Source organism: Suncus etruscus, chromosome 19 (assembly GCF_024139225.1).
Source record: "Suncus etruscus isolate mSunEtr1 chromosome 19, mSunEtr1.pri.cur, whole genome shotgun sequence".
NCBI lineage: Eukaryota > Metazoa > Chordata > Mammalia > Eulipotyphla > Soricidae > Suncus > Suncus etruscus.
The window spans coordinates 41,695,290-41,721,262 of record NC_064866.1 but is presented as its reverse complement, the minus strand read 5'-3'; the positions used below and the strand labels follow the sequence as shown (position 1 = coordinate 41,721,262).

The window sequence follows — 25,973 nt, the reverse complement described above, 5'->3', positions numbered from 1 at the left end:
CCAGGAGTAACCCCTGAGCATCAAATGGGTGTGGCTGAAAAACAAAACAACAAAACAAAACAAAACAAAAAAAAGAAGCCATCAGGTAGTTGGAGACTTTTTAACTGATTGAAGTTTTGTAAATTCTCAGATGGCTTTGATAGGCAGAATAGAGAATGGCTTACCTTCTCTGGTGGCCATTCCAAGAGAGACTGGTCTTTGATAGTAATTGACTTAAAGACCTCTTTTTATAATATTTCTACACATCCAGAAGGCAGAAAAAGATTTGCCTTTTCAGTTCCTTTTCTTTATAACAGGGCCCCTAGGCAGCAATCTCAAAGGACAATTTTGCCTCAGGGCATGGCGAATTTACCTACTGTGTGTCAAAATTTTGTTGATGCAATTTTATGTCCAGCTCGTAAAAAGTTTCCCCAGGGCTATTTGGTACAGTACACGGACGACATCTTACTGCCAACTCAGACTCACAAGAAATTGCAATGTGTTTGTGAATTTGTTGTCAGTTGCTTTCAGGGTGCTAATTTATTAATAGCCACAAAAATCCAGAATTCACCTCCATTTCAATACTTGGGCTTTGTATTGGAATGTACTTCAGTGTGTCTCCAAAAGATTCCTATACATCAGAAAAATCTAAGGACTCTGAATCCCCCACCAAAAAAAAAAACCAAAAAAAAAAAAAATACTTTTAGGTGATATAAATCGAATCTGTCTCTCCTTTGAGATTCCAAACTCAGAATTCACCAACTTTAGAAGGAAATCTGGATTTAGATCTCCCCAGGTGTTCAACACAGAAGCCGAACAAGCTCCAAATGTCCTCTTTCCAGGTTCATATCTGGAGAGAAGGTGTGGCTTTTAATTTTTGCAATCCCTCATTTCTCTACGAGTGCTACTGCTCAGTTGTCTGGGCCTCTAGAATAGGTTTATTTATACAAAAAGCAGCCTCACACATTTGTGCCCTATTTGAATTGATCTCTGCTCTTACCAAGGCAAGGCTCAGAACAAGAGATCCTCCACAGAGATCCTTATTCCTGAATGCCATAAACTCTTTTTACAGTTCTCATCCCAATATCACTTAGTATTCTAGTCTTAAATTTTATGATTACTTTAAGAATGTTCTCGGCATGTTCTAAATTATGAAGCTTTTTTTCATCAAAGTTTCTCTCCTCCATGTCAATTAATTCAAGGAAGTAGAAAACTTTTTCAACCTGACATGCCAGCTTTATATTTTGAAGTGCTTGGATGTTGAATTAAATAAGTAAAGATGGGGCTGGATGGAGGTGGATGCCATTCCAGGCCACGTGGCTCTGCAACCCCCATTCAGCCGGCGGGTCCCAGGCCCAGGTGAATGGCAAAATCACTCATACAGAGACAGGCATTAGGAAGCATTAGCTTTATTCATGCCCTATCCACCACATGTGTGTGGCCTACATCATAACTTTTTAAGCATTCAGCCATTTTTAGCCCTGCATCTTAACTCCTTTCAGCCATCTTCCTTTAACCTCCATCCTGGTCAAAGACCAAAAGAGGCAAAACCCAAAAGCCAGAGAGCCTAGCAGGGCAAACCCCCCTAATCCCCTGGCTTAAGGGTTTGTCTACCTATTCCAAGACCCCTCCCAGGAATGGGCGGGGTCTTGCAGGTAAGGTCACACCTAATATTTAGTTCCCAAGACCCCTTCCAGAAATGGGCGGGTCTCAAATAGGTACACCTAAATCCAGGGTGAAGTTACACTTTGATCCATTCTATGTGGGTCAATTTGTCCTAGGGTCTTTTTCCTTTGGTCTGTCTTTGTATGAGTGTGTGTGTGGTGGCCACCTCTCTGTTTAATGTTTGTCTGTATTATACTTAATGTCTATTTATATTGTATTTAGCCCTTCCTTCTTGTATATGGCCATTTCTTTTTCCCGGGAAGAAGATGATGCCACTGCTGCTGCAATGTCTTCAGATACTTATGGTACCACTCCATTATAAGTTTGAAGGACCTATATAAATCAACCCAGCTGGACTTGCTGCAGACAGCCACTGCATGAAAAGCAGGCCTGGGCAGCACCATCGATTGGTGTATGAACTATTCATTGTCCTCTTTAGTTGCTCACCCCATATGAAGGTCTCCTACTCTATGTCATAACTCTGGTTGCTGCTGCTGTCAAAGCCACTCTAGTCGTTGAGCTTCGAGTCATCCTCAAAGAAAAAGGCAGGCACACCACTGCTGTTGATGTGGTCCTGGTTGTCAATTTCTACTTCTTCATTTCACCACGGACTGTTGCTCACAACTGGTTTCAGCTATTGAGAGATTCTTGGATCTAGGTCATTTCCTGATCTCTGAAGGCTGTGAGCCATTTTTTACAGACTATACAAGACTGCGATGCAGACTGCAATTGGGATCCAGAATTTATCTACTCTCCTCAGACTATCTCAAAAGACTTAGGGCATATGTATAACCTCTTAGTACACTTCTTAAGTGCATCTCTTTAATATGTATATTCTCTATGGTGTATTATGCTTTCTCCTTTAAATAAAGCAGAAGATTAAGTAATGATTCCAAACGTTTTATTACCACGTCTTACTCCATTCAGTCAAGTCCTGTCAATTCTGCTTTCTAATAGTTCTAGGATCTTTTTCCTTTTCCATCTTACCACTCATTTAATTCATTGCACATTTTACTCTTAGAGGACTTAACCAGCCCGAGTTGGTCTCCAACCTACTTTCTAGAATCTTTGCTGACATGCAGGTGAGAGTCTTGTCAATGATTCCCTACTTTTTGTTATTATAAATACCTATTTCACCTTCTATGTGGCAAGATTATTTTCTCCCCAGTACCCAGCATGGGAATCCACACACAGAGAATGACTCATAAATATTGTTAAAAGGAAAATAGAAACCTGGGATTCAGCTTTCTTGAATATTTTAAAGTATAGTTTTATGTCTCCTATGGATTATCTTTTTTTTTTTTTTTTGGTTTTTGGGCCACATCCACTGATGCTCAGGGATTACTCCTGGCTATGTGCTCAGAAATCTCTCCAGGCTTGGAGGACCATATGGGACGCTGGGGATCAAACCGCAGTTCATTCTAGGTTAGCGCACACAAGGCAGACACCTTATGCCCTGTGCCACCACTCCGACCCCACTTACAGATTATCTTGAATGAACTTATCAGCCACACATGTAGACATGAGTAGACATTTTATTGTAAGTTAGAATTATATGCCCACAGAGGAAGTCTCAGGTTAGAGGACACCAGGCAAGGGGTTTTAGATCAAGTCACTTGTAGCTCTTGGAGCCTGATTCTGGGAGGTTTATGGGATCTTCTGTCAGTTCAGAGATGGTGGACTGATCTTCCCCTCCACTCTTTGATGAAGATCCACCCTTGGCTTCATCTGAAAGGGAAATGCAAGGTTGATACAATTTGGATAGAGAATCATATTTTTTCTTCATCTCTTTTACTTTGACCTAGAGACAAATCTCTAATGAATGTTACCAATAATGACCCAACCAGATTATTTTTAGTGATTGATCTTAGGGGTACACTTAACACAGAGCCTCTTGACCTTGGAAGTGAAAAATATTTACTTCAAACATCTGTTAGATAAAGACACTGCCATGTAGCATGTTCCACTGCCCGGTTTCCCACATGAATATTACTTTCATGTGAAAAATCTCAATTCCAGAGTCCTCTCATTTAAGCCAGTCAGATCCTCTGGGAAGAAATGAGATCTTTCTTCTTTGGGTTTCCATTTGTTTGGGTGTAAAATTCCTTTTAGGCACCAATAAAGCAGAAGGAATTTTACTGAGTTTTATCATCCCTTTATTCTTTTTATAAGTTTTCTAAAAGTTTCTAAGTTTTCTAAGTCCAACTCATTTATTTCAAGAAGTCTTGTTATAGTTCATATTCTTTTCAGAACAACTCTTCAAAGTTTTCTTTAACAGGAAGCTCTCAACAAGAAGAGATAGAATTGCCCACTTCTGTGCTGGCTGGATTCTATCTCTGAGATATTTTACCCAACCCTTCTAGGGCAGTGAGAATGTGGGTTAATATGTAACCTTTTCTTAGCTCAGTGCTATAGATTGGCTCTCAATCTCCCATTTGATCACCTATCACTGGACACTCCAGTATCCACTCATTGCACCTCTTTCTCTTTTCCTTTTTATTTCTCATCAGAAGAGAGATTTGTGACCAAGAGGACACTTCAAGCAGTAACCTACTTATGGGAAAGAGTTTTCATGGTGAGCCTCCAGTGATCCAGTGGCTCAAGCTTGCTAAGCTAATGTGAAATTATAGAAACCTTGCCCCTCCTCTTAAGACCAGTTGACCCTTGCCTGTTCCAAGTTTTCTTACCTGCCAGTACTTTCAGGGACTGGATATATTTGGACCAGAAGGAGCAATCGGCCTTCTTCAAGTCTTGTCGATTAGAGAGTTGGGTACTGAATTCCTTGTAGCTCTCTCCACTGACTGAAGACACAAAGTTAGGCCAGGGAGTTGCGAATTCAGATGGTTTTCTGGAGAACTCATGTGGATAGTTGGGATTTCTGGGGAAAATGAGAAAAAGAAACATCTGTAAAGAAAGTTTGACTTTTATCATACAGTGTAATTTCCCATGTGTTCCTGGTGTCTGAGGACCAAATCATGCTTTAGGTATCCAAGCAGACTTTACACTATGCAGGTAAGACTTCTAGCACTGTGCACTGCATTCCTACACTAATAAACATTATAAGAGCCTCTGACTCACTTTCTTGGATGAGGATAGGTATTTGTTTATGACAGTGGACTTGGTTATCCTTCTGGTTTTCTGAATGTCTGTTCAGAAAGTCACTGTGTTCTTTTTAATTCTAGTGCCCTTAGATCTTGATTCTAATTTCCTTTTTCATGATTAACCTACACATATAAAAGTTTATATGGAAGAGGAAGGCTGAGACAAATAGCACCATGGCAGTGAATTTACTGATAGAGCCCAGCCACTCATACTGAGGAAAGAAGAATGGCTATGGCAGCCTTGAGGTGCATGCAATGCCACTCACCCAGATCTTATGAAGTTGGAAAAGTACTGCATAATTTTCAGGGACAGGCTTTTCTCCTCCAGAGTAAACTGTCCCTCATAGGCAGGATGAAAGGGCAGTCCAAAGGCGTATTGAACATCACTTAGCAAGTCCAGGCTGGGAAAATACAAGGACAGAAGAAGCAAAAGTTAAAAACTAAACCCAAACCAATATTTATCTGTGTTCTCTTCAAAATAACATTTCTGTCTAGTCTTAGCTGACATTTTGCTTGTATTTTATTTAGTGGGTGGAACCATGGCACAGCTATAGGCTGAATAATCCCCAATTCTGAGTCCTTAACACTTTTCAAACAATGCCTGTAACCAATTTTATAAAACTTTTCTTCTTATGATAATTTCACAGTATAAATATTTTTTTATTTCAAAAAGTCATTTTGTTGATATCCATCTCTGTGCTAGTCCTGTTTCTATACAACTTCACTTACAAATCATAATGGTAGACAGTTGTCTACATATCCATTTATATGTGTTCTTGTCCCATATTTGATGGTTTGAGCATCTAATTAGCAAGAGACTTTTTTTTTTTTTTTGGTTTTTCAGGCCACACCCAATTGATGCTCAGGGGTTACTAGTGACTCAGAAATTGCCCCTGGCTTTAGGGACCATATGGGACGCTGGGGGATTGAACTGCGGCTGCGATCTTTCCTTGGCTAGTGCTTGCAAGGCAGACACCTTACCTGTAGCGCCACCTCACAGGCCTCTAGCAGGAGACTTTTTAAGAAAGACTAAAGATGTGGAGATCAAAGGAGTGATTTGAATATTGGAGCTGTCACCTGAGGATGATGCAATTTTAAAAATAAACATGGAAAAGAATGGGGTGAAAAGTTGAAAGGGTATTGGAAGTTAGGTACTAAGGAATTTGACTTTTCTCAGAGATATCACCTTTGCCTTAAGTGCCTTGGATTTAATCTTTATTAGAGTTGATATAAACGTCACTGAAAGTTGGAGCTGGTCACAATAGGTTTTACAGAAAATGTTGCCACACCCATGTATTTTAGTGAGGGCTAAGATTCTAGAAAGACCAATCAGGTGACTTAAACTTGGGAGAATAGATTGTGTTATATCATTCAAGATTAAGAAGGAGATTAAACATTAGATAATTAATCAATAAAACCTACAAAACTTTGATACCCACTTGTGTGACATAACACCATGTGTATTGTTACATCTCAATGCCAAAAGAATAGCTTTTTCAGATTCTTTGGGGGAAAGGACAATGGAGATATCATATTAGGAATCCTGAATAGCATTATGCTGTGCTCCCTTTAGTTGCTCTTAATATGCGTCCTTTTTCTTTAATGAGTACGGCAATGTTCAGGAAGCTTTCTAGACAATCATCCAAACTAAGTGTGGTGTGTGGCTTGGTGCACCCTTCTGAATTTGCACGTAGTTGGAAATGAAGGCATCTTGTGTAAGAATGAGGTCTTTGATCTTGTATTTGATCCCAACTTATCTCAAGATACAGCCTTACTTTTATAACAAATTAAACCATATATGTTTTCTGATGTAACTGGTAAATTGAACAGCAAAGTTGAGCACAGTAAGTTGAGCACAGTCAAATCCAAAGAACTGCTTCTAGGAACATCATGTTAAATAAGGTCATGGGCATTCTATTTGCATCTTGTAAGTTGTGTAACCTTAGCTAGTTCAGTGATTTTCTTAACTCACAGTTTCATCATCTAGGTGGTAAGCTAATCCATCAATTACAGGATAGTTGTGTGTCGTCGTGCTTAAAAGTTGGTTTTTTTTTTTTTTTAGTGCTTAAAAATTATTTTTCATCTACATTACTTCCTCTTGATGAACTCTCACCAGTGAGTGTACTCAAACTCATTAGGGAGATGGAACGTCACCAGTGAGTCTCTCCTGTGCTAGTAGAAGCAAGAGTGTTTTATGGACAGATGTCTGGGAAAGGACTCAGACGGGTGAATTCTAAAAGTCACATTCTATGGGAGTTTTCAGCACAATAAAGAATGATGTAAGGATCTGTTGAACAGATGGGTCATTCTGGCTCAGAGTTCACTGTAACTACCCCCAAACTCTGAGAACGATGTGAAAGTGAACATTTAAGCCAAGATGGCATTTTCCTTTGTGATTCTGTCCTGTTCCATCTGGGAATTGTGGTGGCTAAGAGGGATTAGGTGTGGGATGAATGTTGCTTAGCTTGGAGACTCTGAGAGGCTCAAAGTCAGAATTTCTACTGACCATGTGAACTATTCCCAGGTGCCACAGGATAACACGAGGCCACAGAGTCACACAGTGACTTTGAGTCACACAGTGATTTATTGCTTGTACAACTTGGGATGAGTCATTTGCATTCTTTATATCTTTATATTTTTCAATATAAAACACTACACAAAACCAGTCACTGCATGTGGAAGTGATGTAAAATGAGTGTTATTGCAAATCCCTTGTGTTTCTATGTGTATGTGTATGCCTATGTTCATAGTTCCCGTATATGGCAGGTGCAAGAGAGATGAACAGGATACATATAAAATGAATAGCATTCATGTAGTCAAGAGAGAACAATTTCCACAGACTGACCTATGTTTGCAACTACAAAATCAATTGCTGGGTTCTCTTAGAGTAGATTTAAGATTTTTTTTTCTTCAAAGGGGAACAGGAAGTATCAGTATCAACAAAATGTCCAGAATCTGAGCCCACAAAGCTAAAGTCCTTGTTCTTTGCAAGAAGTACCTTCAGTCAAACTTGAGAAGAACTAGCATTTGTGCTGAGCTGTTTGGCAGCATCTCCCTTAGTGCCAATTTATAGAGATCATTTCCTGAGTTCCTTGGACCCATGAGGTACCACTCAGGTCTGTGACTGCCAACATCCTGGGCCAGTCAAAGAAATAAAAGCATATTTTCAAAGCCCTAGCCCAAGACTCAGAAAGATGAGGTACAATGCCAGAGACAGAAAGGAGTCCAGGCTGAGGGCCACAGAAATCCAACTAAGCTTTCTAGTGAGTCTACAATACAGGTCAGGAAACTGAAGATCACTGATAAAAATACATCTCCAAGAATGTTGCATTACAAATGGTAAGTGAATGGGTCAGAGTTCTCAGCTTTACCCTCACCTCTAAGTATCTGAGAAATCTTAGACAAGATACAGATTTCTTGGGGTCTCGGTATCTTCATCTGTAAAATGATGACACAATCAAAATTTCAAACATGGAGGTATAAGCAATAAAATATGTGATACCTCAGTTTAAGATTTAGTCTTCTATGTCTATCCCCCCCCCCATCTGCTTTTACCCTTTGAGAAACAGCTGGGAGCTCAAGAAGGTAGGGTGGTGGTGAGGGTCTTCAATCTGGAGATAGTCTGATAGAAGTTAAGAGGACTGATTTCTCTTTATATATTGAGGTCGAGGATCAGTCCCCCCTTCTCCCGAGCGTTGCCTTGAGAGTTTCAAGGAGGGGCAGAGCCATGTAAGTCACACAGGTGGTTTATTTTCTGGCGCGTCAGGGTCAGAGCCAATGCAGTGACCCCGACCCATTGCTTAAGCATCATTTTTATAGGGTGCTTTTCAAAGGTACAGCGCCATCATCCATTTTTAGAGATATTCAGCAACCAGAAAAACAAGCAGTAAATTTTAACAGACCACTACCAGCGTTACCTATTACTAAGAAAACAATATAACTCATGTAAAAGAAAGAGATATTTAGCAAACAATTACCAAAACCTAACAGACCGCTACCAGTGTTACATATTACACAAAGAGACAATCGCTAAAGCTTAATGGACCACCACTAAAAGTTATGTTTGATCCTACATAAAAATATTAAACTTGAGGTTACATTTCTTTACCTTAAAGGCTGGAGGTGGGGGTGGCCGCCTTGCTCCACCTTACTAAAAGTTTTGCAAGCAAAAATAACAGAAAGCATGAGCAAATTGGGTATACTGCCCTCCTTGAGTAGAGCCAAGTTCTTATCTCTTTAGGCTAAAGCTAGCCTGTGGCTCTGAAGGTCACGAAACAGGATGCCTTGTAAGCTTAGGGAAACTTCAAACTTAAACTGTACGCATTTATAAAAAGCAAAAACTTTTTGTTCCTTTCATATATTCTTAAAGGTCTGATGTCTATATGGACATCACTATTGGAAGGATTGTAGGCTTTTTCTGTTTTGTTTTGTTTTTTTTTTCCAATTTCTATGGTGTAAATAGTCTCATTCCAGCCAGTACAAATGATCAAAATGGATCATGGAAGAAGAGTGTGTTGGTACTTATGAAGTGGTACAACCAATTCTTATCCACCTTTCCCCCTGCTCCCAAATATTTACCAGTTTTCAACTCCAAAAGTTTTCAGAGCACTACTTGGGGGATGAGACCTGGAATTCCAGGCCATCAGATCTTCTTAATTCGAGACCCTGCTGTGTATGGGGAGGATGCCTTTGTTTTTTCTTCTTAGCAGGACTGATTGTTATCAGGATGCTGGACTTATTTCCAGCAGTTGAAAGCAGACATCTGGAGGAGGGAGCCAAAGGGAGCCTCAAAAAGAGTGCATGTGTGACCAAAGTGTCAAATCCTCCACGCGTCTGGTATTGAAAATCCTAAGACCCTCTGGAGGAAGAAGAGGGAATCCAGAGACTGTCTCAGCAAAGGACTACGTGAGAGAAGACACCAGGGTCTGCCAAGGTAAATGGAGAAACTCATTCACTGAGGACCAGAACTTTTGGGGGGTAGAGGGTTCATCATACTGTTCTAGCTTCTGTGCTCTGTGCTGCTTTGACCACTGATAAATTAGATTACTGGAGTATTACACTCATACAGGTGAATGATCATACGGACTTGCTTTGGCTTTCAGTTGTTGTTTTACATTTCTGTAATGTAAAACTTTTTCTTATGGAATACTCACATATCTTAAGCATAGGCTAGGCTCGTATCTTCTTATGGTTTTGGGTGGTGGTATTTCCAAGATGGCGATGCTGGCTTCAAATCTGCTGACCCTCTCACCCTGAAATTTCTATCTGTGAATGAGCCTGATGATGAGTCTTTGCAACTCCTACATAGCGTCACTGAATATGCTGATGGTGGAGAAGGTCCCCTTCAGAATTACACTCACAATAAAAGTAACTGTGGCCGGTGGTCGTAATTTAGTATTTATAGGGTGTAGAAAGAATGAACTGGCACTTAGCTGAGCCTAGAAATGACCACATGTATTTAAGTTCAGTGAGGATGAGAGACAATACAGAACATCAGAACCACACTGGGCTCAAGCTATCTTTCCTGACTATAGACTGTGTGCTGTACTCTGAAGAGGACTGAGAATCGAAGGGTCTTCTCTAAGCATACAGTATAGCAGGACATGCATATAAGCCCGCATTTCTTTTTAAAAATGAAAAGCGAGTCCCGGCGTCCCATATGGTCCCCTGTGCCTGCCAGGAGCTATTTCTGAGCAGACAGCCAGGAGTACCCCTGAGCACCATGGGGTGTGGCCCCAAAACAAAACAAAACAAAAAAATGAAAAGTTGATCTGCTCCTAAAGCCCATGTTCTCCCTTAAACTCATATCTTGCTTGCTTGTCCCTGCATCTTTGCTTACCTATTTCTACTCTGAAGAAGCCTGTGTTGTCTCTTGAATAAGTCCTTCCCCCACCCCACTTCCTAAAATGAAAACCTGAATTATGTGATCTGGAATCATAGATAGAATAATAACTAGTTAGATAGATGATGGATGATAGATGGATAGATAGACAGATAGATAACACACAAAACTCTGTAAGAGGAGAGATAGAAAGATAGAGACCATCAGTGTCAAGCAAGAAGTTGAAGAAAGATTTTTGGAAAGCTGGAGATATGAAATGTGAGAAGTCTTAACAAGCAGGTGAAACAGGAAGAGCATTTGGAATAAAGCCTGGGTGCAGTTCTAAGTTGGATTCAGTGCTTTGATTGCACAACTGAAGAGGAAAGCTTGGAGAGGGTGTTTATTGGGAACCACTGGGGCAAGTGCTAAAGTCCCTGAGACTCTGAACATTGTTCTGAGAAGTATATCATGCTGAAAGTGATGAGGGAACTTTTTCTAGTGTTGGAAATCAATTTTGGAAATCAACGAAACATTTGCAAAGGTCCTTTGGATCGGGTTCTATCAGCAGGGCAAGACTAGAGACCAGAAGAACTGAAAGTCCACCTTAGAAAATGAGGGGACCAAGGCAAGCAAGTGCAAGCTGCATTTTCTTTAGAGTAAAGACTGCAGTAAACTGGAAAGATAGTATAGAAATCAAAATCACAGATTTGCTGCCACTGTTCAGTAAAGACAAAAGGTTGGCTCTTTTTTTGTTTATATTTGGCCACACCCAGCAATGCTTGGGGTTACTTCTGGTTCTACACTCAGGAATTACTCCTGGTAGTTCTTGGGGATCATAAAGATCGCTAAAGATCAAATGCAGGTTGATCACTTGCAAAGCAAATGGCCTACACACTGTATTATCCCTCTTTTCACATCCCCCAATCTTGCCTCTCATTGTAGATACTGCTGATGTGAAGTTGCAGAAGGGTTTAATCCCCGAATTTCAGCAAATCACAAGTTAAAAAGCCACACAACAGAGATTATTCATGGCATAAAATCCTGACTCAAGCTCTGTCTCCAGTAGGAGGGTTTCATCTTTCCTGGATGCTTGGTGCTAATTAGAAAGGTGGTGGTGTTATGGATGTTCTGAGAGGAATCCATCTGATGCTTAACCTTGTGTGTATAGTAACTTAAGCTAGGAAGCTTGAATACTTGCTCCAGGTGAGAAGGGGGAGAGTTGGGGTGTCTCCAGCCACACACACAAAAACTGCATGTTTATAGAGGTTGCTTCTCCATGGAGAATTGGGAGAGTTTGGTCCACACCTAGCTCTGCTCAGAGATTACTCTCTGCATGGTAGACAATTGGTCTAATCCTTGTAACCATCTTTCTATCCTCTCTCCTTCACTGAGCATGCATTGAAGCAGCTTGTGCCAGAGACAGTTTCTTGCTGCAACCCTTCTCAATGACTTATTTGGTAGTCTTTTTTCCCCAGATATTTCTGCGCCTGTTCTCTCTACAGGAAAAATTTTGTTGACCTCGTTCTCATAAAATATGCTCCCTTCCCTTATCTCTAGCCCATATCTCTAGGATAACTTCCTCCAAAGGAAATTTGGAGGAGAGCAAAAAAATAAAGGGCCTTTTGCTTCCATACTTGTTTGTTTTTAAATTCTTTTAGGGTTGGAGAGTTGAAGAACTCCCTGATCAGTCACTATGCTTCTTGTGGGAGTAATCTAATATGCAAATTTTCAGATTCTGCCTATGCATTCATCAAGAAGTAATTATATATTTCACAAATGACTCAAAGATTACAAAAGGATTTGCTCCGTGATCCTTTAAAAATGAGTTCAGCAATTTATTTTAAATAATAGAATTGGCCCCTGGTCCCAAATGAAAATGTTTCTATTTTTCCCATCATACTCTATAAATTTTGCAGCACAGGCAAAGCCTTCAACTTACTTGAGGGATTAACTTGATTATGTTGTTCCCTTCAAAAAACATTGACAACTATGTTCGCAATTTGGCTGCCATTTTCTGGCTCAACACATCAAGTTCTCAACAGGAACTATTGTATTTATCAAGAGTCAACTACATTTATCTCATGTACACCAGTAGTAGTCATCAGCGTAATGATATAACTTCATTAAATTTCTTAAGTATATTGACTTCCCCCAACTTCCAGAAACCAAAATGGGAAGTTATGAGCCATGCATTTACTTTATGCTTTTGCAAGAAATTCCAAGGGAGAACTTCAGACAGCATTTTCACTTAAGCCTGAGGCATGCACCAAAAGAATGGCCCAAGAATGCACATTTATATTCTTAGATTTAAATTAAAATATTAAGTCGTGTTCTTATTTTATTACTTTTGACAATTCACTAATTTTATTGACTTCAGGTTCACTAACTGATCAACACACTGGACAAAAGAGGTCTTAAGTCTCCGTTCATTTGGGGAATGGGACAACTTGATGCAGTGCCTTCTGTAATACTCTTTATAAGTTATGGTTTAAAATTTTTATTTTATAAAGTAAGTAAGTAATCTATTTATTTTATTTATTTCAGAATTTGGACCACACTTGTTGGCTCTCAAGACTTTCTCCTAGCTATGTGCTCAGGGATCATTCCTGCAGGGCTCAGGGTGAACATATGGGATTCCGGAGATGGAATCTTGTTTAGCATGTGCAAAGCAAACCCTCTACCAGGTGTAATATGTTTTTGGACCCATCTTACAAACTCTCTGAAATACAAGACTTTCTTTTTTTTCTTTTCTCACCAACTATTCTCCTGTTTCTACTCTTTCTGTATCACCAATTATGCCAAGCTCTTTCTCCTCCCCTCCCCTTCCCTCACACTCCCTTTCCCTTCTCTTCTGTTCCCTAGTTAATTGTGGTACTGTGCTTGCATGTATTGTCTGCTCTTTTGCCTCTAATTACTCAGCCCCCATCTTGACTAGGGTTAAGTCATAGAAAACCGCCCCTCTGTATTACATTTTTCTCTACTCTAGGAAATAGGACAGAATCTGGGGCTTAGAATGCAGTGGGTAAATATTTGGTGAATCTTTGTTGTAAAAAATATTTATATCCAACCTCATATATCTTGGAGTAGTCAGTTTTTAAAAATAACTTGCTTTTATTATTGCTGGGAAGTTATCTATTAATCTCATAGTATGTATCCAGACTAATGGAACCATTTCAAGAATCCAGTCACTTAATATTTCCTTTGGTTTACTCATTCCCAAAAAACTCACCCAGATAGTCAATTAGAAATAGTCTATGTAGAGTATGGAATGTTAAAGGCCCCTGGAACATTCAGAAATATCTTAAATATAGATAGCGGTATGCAAAATGTCTTGAGTATGGAATTTATGACTTTGTTTTCCAGACTTGGAACAACTTATAAAGAAAGAACATGATTGCCTTTTTAGTCAGTTTGAAATGTTTTTAATTTCAGAGCCTGGGCTTTTCTCAGGAAAATGATTTGAATATTGAGCATATGCAGGTTCATGGACTTGATTAATCACATTGTAAAATCAAGGCAACTAGATCCATTACAGAGGTGATGAAACGGAGTCCAAGGAACTTATTCAAATGCAAACAGGCAGTCAATTAGTGGAAGCGACTTCATTAAAATTATTCACCCTCACAAGCTCTGTTCTTTCTTCTAGAGTCCAGGGAGGGGTTTAACACCAAATATCTTCCCACCCTGTTCAAATATAAGTCAATCTCCTTCACTTCTGTGAAATGTGTTTTGCCTGATTAAGATGTGGGACTAATCTCCCAGCAATCTGAGGGTCAAAAAAAAAATCCAAAGTAAGGTCTTAAAGATAGCACAAGTTCTAATATAGGGAATTATAAGATGGCACCACTAGAATTTAAGATGAACAGGCTCCCTCTACACTTTGAAGCAGCACAGCTAAGCCCCTTTGCTAAGCTAGTCCCTCAAGACCATTTATCAGTAACTACTTTCCACAAGGAATCTTTCAGCAAAGACCAGTTGACAGTATTAGTGTGACCCAATGAACACCATTTTCAGGGCTGACAGTGAGCTAGGGCATACGAAGCGGTATTTGAATCGCACCCACTTCTCAGGTAACTGTCATTGCACTATCTTAGCTACCTTTAAGAACCTGAAAACCAAAACTTGCCACAGGGACATGGGAGATAACAGCCAGATAAGAGCTCATTGCTCTTAGGATGGAGCAGCACACATCAGAGAATCAGTTCTGCTCCTTTTCTTCCTTTCAGGTTTGGCTTTAAACAAGGGCTGATTGAATGGCTACCTCCATTTGAGCTGACCTATGGGACTGCGTGCTATTTGGCTACAAGTTGCAGTGCATAACAGGGCCTGTCCTCTTGAAGGTCCTAGGGACAGAATGTCCACTAGCACAGGCTGTTAGAAAGCAGGAGCATGACTGGTGTCAATGCTAGCCCTATTTTAGAGGGGGAATCCAGTCTCAGAGACACATTGGATGCCATTGTGATGCACCTGGTGTGGGGATAACAAACATGGATAGGGGAGTAAGGCCCATCATTCCTGCACATTCCTGCTGGTGCCACTGACATAAACCCTGGTCCTGGACTGCAGTCATATCTACCCTGTTGAGCTCACTGGGGCCAGAGGCAACTTCTGGGAAGGGGAGGCCTGCATCAATTTTGGGGGAGGATTCAGTTTAAAAAGGGTTTTCTTTCTCCTCTCATTTCTCACTGCACCAGTTTTCGTGGATTCTAGTGGCAGTTCTCAGCAAGGAGCAGCTGTGGACACTTCTGAAATGGATAGAGAACACTGGCTGTGTCTGACAGAGACACAGTGGTTCAAATTATGTGGGGGTATTTCTGACATTGAGCAGAGGCCAGGGGTGCTGCTAAACACAATGCAACACAAGGGGCAGCCCTATGTCGATTGACGTGACCCTAAATACCAATAGTAAACCTGCTGATACACTCATTTAAAATTCCGTTTCTAACAGAGGGCTGTAGATAAAAATCATGCTCCACATTCTATGATTCTTTGAACATAAATCTTAAAATGGATTCCTACATTTAAATTTTATTCCTCTGTCTCCTCCATCCTCTGTTGTGCCCTTACTCTCCTATCAAAGAGTGGCCTTTGGTTTGGAGGATGGCAATCATTTATAGGTGAGCAATTAGTAAGTCCGTAATCAATTATCAAGTCTGCAAGAAAGTGGGAGCTGATGGGTTTGTCATGAGCTCTGCCAGGAATGCTCTTCTCTGCTAACAGAAATGGAGGCAGGAGACAGATGGCTGAAAATGTAACAAACACACATATATTTTAAGCCTGCAGGTTTGAGCCAGAAATAAATGAGAAGTGTGACAGCTCTGGGGCAGAGTGAAAGCGATCTCTTTTCAGGCAGAAAAGATAAACTTGTCAACAATGAAATGGGTTAGTTTCTGTGAGTCATTCATTGATAGGAGTAACTGTGATAGAGTTGGTTCCATATTACAATTGCAGCAGGGAGGAAAGGAACACCTGGAAAAGTGAGCTCTGTGTTCTGATGGACAATAGGGAACTCCTAGGCACCAGTCAGTACACAACTCAATGATCAAGTCCTTGAATTAGGTATAGGCCAGATATCCAAGAACTAAGAGACTGGTTTGATTCTGCTCTAAACTACCCCTATTGGACCCCATCACAACTTTCCTAGGAAACGAAGCCAGTATGCTGGGAGCAGGAATCCCCTGGACCCCTGTGTTTTGTTCAGTTTACAAATGAACTTTGTATAATTGCATCTACTCTCATGTAGTGGATGTATTTCATGCTTTTTTTCCCCTCCATCACAAATTTCAGAGTCCAGAGGTGTGTGGATATTTTTTTCAGGTTTTGATTGAGTTTTTATGATTACTCGAAGTGAAGTAAGACTTCCTGGATGTGAGGCAGAGTAGCTCAAGTTAAGGTTCTATAGAAAGCTGGATATCTTGTGTTCAGAAATAATGCCATCTCTGTGGTGATGAGGACAGAACTCTTAACCTCCCTTTTCATATAAAAATACAGAGAATCAAAAAAAAATAATAAAAAAAATAAAAAAAAATACAGAGAATCAGAAAGTCAAAAAGTCAAAGGAGCCTGCTCAAAATTGTACAATTAAAGTGTGTGTGTGTGTATGTGTGTGTGTGTGTGTGTGTGTTGGATCCCCAACACTAACACAAGAAGGAATATGGCACTTTCATGTCCCTTCTCTTTGTTCCCACAAAACACACCAATAATCTTGTGGCAATTAACCCTTGCTCCACCATGTGAGCCTGGATTCCAGTCAAATTTAAAACAACAACAGCAACAACAACAACAACAAAAAGAAGCCAAACAGCCTCTGGGGTCTTATGGAGACAGAATCTATGACTTTATTTTATCTGTGCATGCTTAGGGGAGAGCTGAGCAGACTCTTTGTATTTTCTTTGTATAGCTGATGAAAACCAAAGCTCTGTTTCTTTATGCTGTTTCAAAAAAACTATTATTTGACTTCTGGGAAATGTGGGCTTTCATCCTGTGCCTGATCCTTATTATTGGGGTTCTGTGTCTTGTATCCCTTATTTTGATCTCTATTGCTTTGGATACTTTTTATTATAAGTTACTTTGAACCACTTATTGAAGTAACAATAAACTAGGGAGGAGCAAATTTTCCTTTTGGTTGTTAAAAAAAAGATACGCCTGTATACAGGATTATTTTGAAGAGTCATTTTCTTTGTGGGAGGCTAGAGGAAAGTTGGGCCACACCCTGCATTGCCCAGGGTCTATTCCTTCTTCTTAGTCCTCACTCTAGAAGTGAGCCCTGGTTGTGCTTGGGGCCATATGACTTGCCTCAGTTTATAAAAGACAAGCACTTTACTCCCTGTCCTAGCTCTCGAGCCCTGGACAATTATTTTCTTCATTTCTTCTCAGTGATGAATTTCTAGCAGGACACACCTATCACGGCAATGAAGACTCTCTGCCAACCTGGGAACATTAATGCTCAGTTCACCTGCTCTCTGAGTCTCTCTTGGAGTGCTCGCCCACTGTGCTATGAAAATGTGGCCTTGATAGTTAGAGCAATTCCGCAAATGATAAAACAGTTTAAAGAGTGATCTATCTCAGGCTATAGGACCTAGGTCAGTAGCTCAGCCCTGCACACTTTGCTTTGCTTCCCCACGGGTCCCACGCATGACAGGCAGCTCTGCCAAGTTGCCCCCTCTGTCGACATTGACTGTGACCATAACGACTTCTTACCCTCTGTGGTGATAGCTTTCAGGAGCATGGTACATGAAGACATTCCCTCGGCCACTCCCTGCCCAGTGTTTGGCCATGTTGATCACAGGACAGATGATAAAGTAGTCCCTGGAGTAAGGAAGACAGAAAATAGAGACAGCCATGCATAAATCCATAGGCTGACCAAGACTTCTCTCAGACAAGGATCCTCTTGTCCACCAAAAACCTTCAGAGAGCACCTCTTGGGATCTCCCTTATTTAGTTCCACTATAGGTGCATGGAGCAGCCCAGTTTCCTGTCAGCTGTTATCGTACATTGGTGTGTGTGTGTGTGTGAGTGTGTGTGTGTGTGTGTGTGTGCTCACATTTATTTCCAGACCAAGAAATCCAGAGAACAAATATCTCCCCAGCATCTAAATTTACATGAGGCTATAAAAGGATGGGCAAGAGAGACAGTAGAGTTTTTAAAGCACTAACCTTATATGCAGACAATCCAAATTTATTTCCTCATACCATTTTGTCCCTTACACATTGCTGGATATATCCTAAAAGTTCAACAAACTGCTAAGTATGGTCCTGAGGGGTCCCCCAAAACTGCTAGGTGGCCCAGATAGTCCTTGGTACTGGATAGTCCAAGCAGCAGTGCATCCTTGGTACCCTTGCATTGAACTGTGGGCCCAGGGCCTAGAGTTGTTAAGAGGGAGGTGCCTTCCCGAGCACCTTTTGGGACTTTGAGAAAAGTGAACAAACAAAAAAACATAATAAACCAAACAAAAATAAGAATGCTCTTTTATGGAGCAGAACTTGAAGTGGATAGGAAAAAGTGGATCTTTAGAAAGACCACCTGAAGTCATAGGATGTATGTAGCAATGTTGAAGGCATTTCAACATTTTCATATCTGGAAGGGGAGGAGAAGGGGCTAAACATCCTACCTGTCCCTACAACAAGGAATTCCCCCAAGTGTTTCTGCTAAAGATGTGGAGAAGCCTCCAGATTTTTAGAGTCACATTTGGTCCTCCTTTAAAGGTGGGGTGATATGAATGACTTTTAGGAGAATGTGTGAACATAGCAGGGAGCATCAGCTAACCTTGTGCTCCCCAAGATTTGTAAATATGTTCAATGGCTCCTGCAACTCTTGGTATTTCCTTTCTCTCAGTTGAAAAAGGGGATCAGAGGTACCCCCTAGAAATCTTATAACCTCTAAACGAGGAGGAGGCACATGTGTGTCATTCAAGGGGAGGAGTAACACCCTGATCTTTGTTAGTGACTCCTCATTTTCTGCCAATTGAGACCAGCTCCTCTGTGTCTGTCAGTAGCTCAAGGAAAAGCTAAAAAGAAGGGTGGAGCAGAGGTTGGGGTAAACTCCTGGCTATCCTGGAGAGTGCTTAAAATACAGAGATGGGACCTGAGGCGCCAGAAAGATTTTAGAGGGTTAATTCAGTTGCGGTACATCTAGTCCATTAAGTACAGAGCCAGGAGTGACCTTCAAGTATTGTCCTCCATGAAAAACAATAACAGTACATAAGATCCTTCAGGAGTGGATGAGCCGCAAAGAAGAGTCTCACACTTGGAGGTGCTGATCAGGAAACTGGAGATGTAAAATCTTCACTTTGTGCCATAGCTTCAGTCTGGCCTTAGAGAATGAGGGCCTGAGCTCTCAGAGGGCTAGAGTCCACCTCTGCCTGCTGTTTCTCAGATCATAGTAGGCATTTCAATGGCAACCAAACATAAAAAAACACAGAAATTGGGATTTCAGAACTTCACCTTTGAGATACTTTCAAAACACAGGTATGAGCCAATCTCAATTTGGTCTGAACCTCTTGGAGGTCCAGTCCTTGTAGAACTAAGCATTCTTAGGACCTTCAGAAATAGCTGTTGGGTGGCCGGAGAGATAGCATGGGGGTAAGGCGTATGCCTTTCATGCAGAAGGTCATTGGTTCGAATCCCGGCATCCCATATGGTCCTCTGAGCCTGCCAGGAGCGATTTCTGAGCATGGAGCCAGGAGTAACTCCTGAGCGCTACCAGGTGTGACCCCCCCCAAAAAAAAAGAAATAGCTGTTGGTAGTTTGGTGTAGGGGCAGGGATAATTAAGGTCTTTCTAATCTCTAAGATCAGTGGCTGGTAGAAAATTTTATTTTGAGCTGGTAACCACAGCCTAGCACATTAAAACCACAGAGTTTTGGATAGATACTTTAAGTGGGGTCATGGGTCTCAGTTTCATCTTTGGTGTCAAATTCAGAGGATTTTACTGGGCCTGGTCATGGACTTAGGGGACAAGGCAAGGATAGAGGGAATGCAGAAGAGGAATCAGAGAAAGTAAAAACAAACCAAATTTTCTTCTTAGAGAAGGTACCCTGCCAAGGAAAAGGAACAGAAAAGGGGTCCAATGAGAGGCTCACAGACTAACTGCAAGCTGGGATCCCACTGTGGTGATATTTTAGAGGCATTAGAATCCTATTTCTTGAATTCTTATGCCAACTTATTTCTGCTACGTAAAGGTCCTTTGGGCCAAACATGGAGAGAAAGGCAGGCTAGTTCTAATGATTCATAAGCATGAAGATGGCATTGTGACAAAAGACATTGGGGGGCTGTAGGAACTACCCCCCCAATAGAAAGAACAGAGGGAGCAAACATTGAAGAGGAACAGTATGTATAACAGGAAGTTAATAAGTAGTGCCCCTAATTGAAGGGGATTAGATCCATGCTCCCATGCTAGCAGCCATTCCCCATGCATATGGCAAACCCTTGATTGCATAAGAGAGTAACTGGGGAGTCTTAGAAAGCCTGTGAATCTACAGGATTCTCACAGCTACTCAGGGCAATGATTGCTGGGCAGAGGACACGAGGTCTCTCTCTGGCTAGGGCTGCTGGGGTCAACAGTGTCTTTGTGATAATTGCCTAAGAAGCTACTTCTGGTGCAAAGTTTTTGAAGGGTTCTTCTGGAAAGCACTTCGGCTATTTCTTCCAGAGTTTAGAAGGAAGATGTGTAAGGGTCACCCCTCATTTTTGCTGGTGAACTCCATCCCTCTCCTTTATTGAATCAGAATGAAAGAAAGGTTCTGGTAGAAGGCTTTCTGATCTCATGCATGAGCTGAGCGTTTCCTTGGCTGTGCTGAGGCGCAGAAGTGGGAAGAGTGTTGCAGAGCTTACCGAGTGGCATTTTCCAGGGCTCTGGAGAACGAGGCATAGTCATCAGTGGAATGTTCCAGGGAGTAGTACCACGTAGCAGCAGCTTGGATGGCACCATCAGTATCCTCACCACCCAGGGAATTCTGCAGTGCCTGGTAAAAGGCTGTTTTGCTATTGGTTCGGCCTTGACTTTCTTCAAATTGCTTTAAAAATTGAGAGAGAGAAATGGAGAGAGAATGAACATTTCTCCACTCTAATTAGTGAAGTGCCTGGAGCTGGTGTGTGAGATCTCCTGGGGTAGAATCTGGGTTGGCTTATTTTCAGTCATGCATGCGATGTTAACTATACAGCTGTAACTCTTGTATTATCCTCGTTCCCTCTGAAAATAGACATAATGGAATGGCCCAAGGTAGGATGGGCCCCCAAAAGATTAATCCACATTCTGGCACATAATCAGTGCTTAGTAAATGGAGTCCTGACTGTCTAGTTGCACTTGTGTGCTTGAGTCTCCTTGTATGGCCTGAGTTCTCAGCCGACTTATTATCTGGTTTTGTTGGGAGAGCTCACTTCAATATCATCCATGGACTCAAGTAATCAACACAGGAACTCTGTGTGGACCTTTTGGTCTTAACGAAGATAGTTTATTCAGGACCAGCTAGGCCCAGGAAACAGTCCTCAACACTCCTGCCCAAAGCATATTCTGTTTTTGTCGAACTGAAAAAAAGTGGTAAATATGGAGAGCTAGATATCATGGAAGCACAATTCCCATGGAGAGACAAGTAGCAGGATAAGAGGATAAGGTAGTAGTTGATTTATGGATGGTCAGGGGAGGATGGTAACTATCTGAATAAGCTGACCTGTTATACATTTCCCTCTCCCCCCTCTACATCCCTCTTACTTCTCCTGTATTCCTTTCTTCTCCCTCTTTCCCTTCTTCCCCCCTTCCTCCTTCCCTCCCTGTCCTCCTTCCTTCCTCCCTGTCCTCCTTCCTTCTTCCCTGTCCTCCTTCCTTCCACCCTGTCCTCCTTCCTTCCTTCCTCCCTGTCCTCCTTCCTTCTTCCCTGTCCTGCTTCCTTCCACCCTGTCCTCCTTCCTTCCTTCCTTCCTTCCTTCCTTCCTTCCTTCCTTCCTTCCTTCCTTCCTTCCTTCCTTCCTTCCTTCCTTCCTTCCTTCCTTCCTTCCTTCCTCTCTTTCTTCCCTATCTCTCTTCATCTTTTCTTTCTTGTTCCAAGGTTTCTTCTGTCTACACTGGGAGGCTTTGCCCTAGGAAATGACCATTTCCTCATGTCTAAAGAAAAACACAGGACTGCATAATAATTGGGATAAAACACCTGAGTGTCATGTCATGTCATGAGATACAACTCCTATCTGTAAAATTTTATATGTGTTTACATTTCTAGGCTCTTACGTTGGGCAGTAAAATGTGCTTATCCAAAAACCCTGGCATGTTTAGTTTCTACAAGTATTCCTAACCTCCATTGAGGACCTGTGGTGGAAGATCAGATATGGGCAATTGGTGCCTGCTCCTGGCTGAGACCTTCTGACAGCTGCTCATAGGGTGGTCAACCTGGCTTCAAAAACAGGGGCTGAGTGGCTAAGGGAGAGTGGCATGCTCCCAGATAGTGTATGACAGACACAGTAGAGAGAGGGAAGAAAATCAGAGGGAACTGAGCACCAATTCTTCATTTCAATTCTATCTAAACAATTTTTCCCTTGGAAAAGGTTTAGAAAACTAAGATGACAAAATTTGATATCTGTTAAATAAAAATAGTAATACACGTGTGACTCGTTATGTCATTAATTTTAAGTATTCTTTATGATGATCAACAGTAGAGAAAATGTTTTCTTAATTTTTGGGGATTGAAGTGGTTTGAGCCACACTCATCAGTGCTTAGGGCTTGTCCCTGGTCCAGTGTTGGACCCAGGATCATTCCTGATAGGACCCAACACATGGTGTCATGATAGGTTGAACCAGAATCAGCAGTATGCAAGGCAACCATTTTACCCCCTGTAATCCCTCTGGCTCCTAGGAAAGATATTTTATATATACAGAAAGCACACACACACACACACACACACACACACACACACACACACACACATAGAATTACACATATGGATAACATTTTTAATTCACCAGTAGTTTGCACCCTACCCCGTTTTAGTGTAATCTACTGAACCAACAATTGCCTGAAATCAATAGAGTTAACATTACAACCTAGAGATAGAGGATAAAACTGCACTATACTATCCTCTCTCCTTTTCTGATTTTTCAGCATATTTTATAACAAAAAGAGGTTAAGAATGGTGCTATCTCCAATGATCAAATAGTTGTTTTTCACATTTCACACATACATTCAGTAAAGTATCTAAAAATAAACAAACCAATGCACATTCAGACATTCCACTTTGGTTATGAGACTGTGAGATTCTAATAAGCTTTTGTAGAAGAGCTGGAAGGTTTCTCAGGTCTTAAAGATTGCAAATGTCAGCTTTCCAAACTAAACTTAATCATAACCTGGACTCAATTGTGAGACCCCAAAATTTCAGCCAATGGCAAGGGAGGGAGGTTCCTACAGGGTACTGGGCTCAGATCATTGAAGGGAGTTTTGTATGTGAAGTCAAAATTTGGGAGTCAAGAGGCAACCACTCATTTAGGGAGACATTAAAAAGGATATTTCCTCTTTCTGAGTCTCACATCTTCAAAATGGGTCTGCTAATTTCCACACAGATATTTTTTTTTAGATCTTGTGAGAATTAAGTGAGTAAAACAGTGTAAAGATGAGTTTTGTCACCTTTAAAAGATGTTCTACTCCAAGCTGAATTTGTTATTATTTGGGAAGAAAGGAGGTGGAGAGAAGTTAAATGGATGGGGTAAGAAGAACTAGTATCCCTCACTGAAACAGGAAGTAAAGTCAGAAATTTCAAATTTCCTTTGCCTTCCTGGCTTAGGGTGAAACACTTGATATTCTCTTTTCCTTGTGTGCAAACTGAAAGAATTAAACTCCACTTGCAATAGTCAGCAAGCCATTGTCACAATTAAAATTACACTGGAAGCTCAAGCTCAAAATCTAGAGCAGGGGTCTCAAACTCAATTTACTTGGGGGCTGCAGGAGGCAAAGTCGGGGTGATCCTTGAGTGCAAAGTCAGTAGTAAGCCTTGAACATTGGGGAGTGTGACCCAAACAACTAAAACAAAACAAAACAAAAAAAAAGATTCCTCTAGGGCAGGGCCACAAAATGTTGTACGAAGGGCCACAAACAGCCCATGGGCTGTGAGTTTGAGACCCCTGGTCTAGAGTTATAGGGGACGCCTATTTGTATTAAACTTTTATTAAACTTGATTTTCATTGGGTCAAATTAGAAACTGACAGCAGGCACACAGACCATCCACGAACCACTTTACTAAAATAAGAAAAGCATCAAAATATAGGGATGGTGCCGGTTATTAATTTTTAAGAAAATAACCCCCTTATTTGCTTTGGTAGCTATCCTTGTTTTTTTTATATGAAGAAAATTCTTTAAATGTTTAGGCAAAGACTGTGCTCTGGATGCTTGCCTTGTCTCTGTGTATTTAGTCACAGACAGTGGCCAAGAGAACTGGGCAAGGAGTAAAGGCAGAGAGAGGGAGGAGGTGAAGACATTACAGAATATAGTTTCTTTTTTTTTATAGGGGAGGTCTATACCCAGAATTTCTCACAGGTTATTTCTGGCTCTGTACTCAGGAATTATGCCTTGCAATGCTTTTGGGGCCATGTGGTATACAAAGATTTAACCTGGTCAGCCATGTGCAAGGCAAGTGCCTTACCCACCATAACTTGCCAGCCCTGGATGACATTTTCTGTGCATCAATATTCTTTTAGTATTGATGAAGAAATTGACTCATGGTCCCCGCAACACCATTCTTGGTGCCCTCTCCTTGTAGACAACCCATGTCTAGAGAAGCCTCAGCCAAACTGCTGTTTCCTCTGTTTCCAACCTTTGCAGGCCTTTCCTGAGTTTGCTGGAAAATGATTGCACCTAAGGAACAGAGGTGCCTTCATGGATTTTTGCAGAAACAGCTTAGGCAGCTTTGAAGCATCCCTGGGATCAGAGGCTTGGCACTACCAGAGCAGATCTCTAAACCCCAAGTGTTTAAAGAGTTCCTGCCAGCAAAGGAACTCCATTTATGCTCCATGAGCCTGAGAGCACTTCACACTTCAGATATCATAAATCCTTAGGGGAATCTGCTCTGTTGACCAGTCACTATTCTCCAACCTGCTGGAGTGGAGCACCCTTGGGCCACATGGGAACTTGCAGGTGTGTCAATATTTCACAAGATCCTTGGCTTTCCGCTCTTGGCAAGAACCAAGGCACAGATGTTGCTGAAGGTTTAATTAGAGAAGCAGTGGGGAGCATCCTCCACGTGACAGCAAGTACTGACTCCACACACTGTAGATACAGGCGATGTTATGCCCAAAAGTAGGGCTGTCAAGGGCAAGGCAGTGCTTTCTTGGTGTGAGGAGGACTGGCACTGCTCCATTTGTGTCTCAAGACCTGTCACCGCTACACACACCAGAAAAGTTAGGACTTCCTGAAAACACTGATCACCTTTTATCTCTGCATGTATGTGGGTGGGGTGGGGCAGAGGAGAGATGACTGGGAACACAACCAGCGACTTTCGGCATTTATTCCTGTCCCTGTGCTCAAGAATTACTCCTGGTAGTTCTTAGGAGAACTTGGGGTGCTGAGGATCAAATGGGTCAGCTGTGTGCAAGACTAGAACCATACCCTCTGTACTATCCAGTCTTTTCATCTATGCCTGTGTGTGTGTGAGTGTGTGAGTGTGTGTGTGTGTGTGTGTGTGTGTGTGTGTGTGTGTGTGTGTGTGTGTGTGTGTGTAACAGGGGTTATGTTTACTTTCTGGAATACAATGTGTTATTGGAGACTTAACCCTCAATTTAGCACTTATGGGACTTGGTTGAACTCCCAAGGACATTCCAACTCTCTATTCATGTCTATTAGCACATTACAGAGGAGTCTTACACAATTTATTAATAGTTCCTCTCTGGGTCTGGGGTTGATGGTAAGTAAAATCACACAAATGAGTGACTAGCCAGA

The 25,973-nt window shown here is 41.4% G+C and overlaps 1 protein-coding gene across 1 annotated transcript in view; it reads right to left on the bottom strand.

Moving 5' to 3' along the window:
• Window positions 1–3,166: 3,166 nt before the first annotated feature.
• Window positions 3,167–25,973, bottom strand: part of TG (thyroglobulin) — a 286,547-nt gene continuing 263,740 nt past the window's right edge. Inside the window, exons 45-49 of the mRNA XM_049765629.1 lie at window positions 20,896–21,077; window positions 17,767–17,874; window positions 5,012–5,146; window positions 4,332–4,522; window positions 3,167–3,372 (exon numbers count right to left, since the gene is read on the bottom strand). Of these exons, the coding sequence (XP_049621586.1) occupies window positions 3,257–3,372; window positions 4,332–4,522; window positions 5,012–5,146; window positions 17,767–17,874; window positions 20,896–21,077 (732 nt within the window). The 3' untranslated portion in view covers window positions 3,167–3,256. The remainder of the gene's footprint in view (window positions 3,373–4,331; window positions 4,523–5,011; window positions 5,147–17,766; window positions 17,875–20,895; window positions 21,078–25,973) is intronic.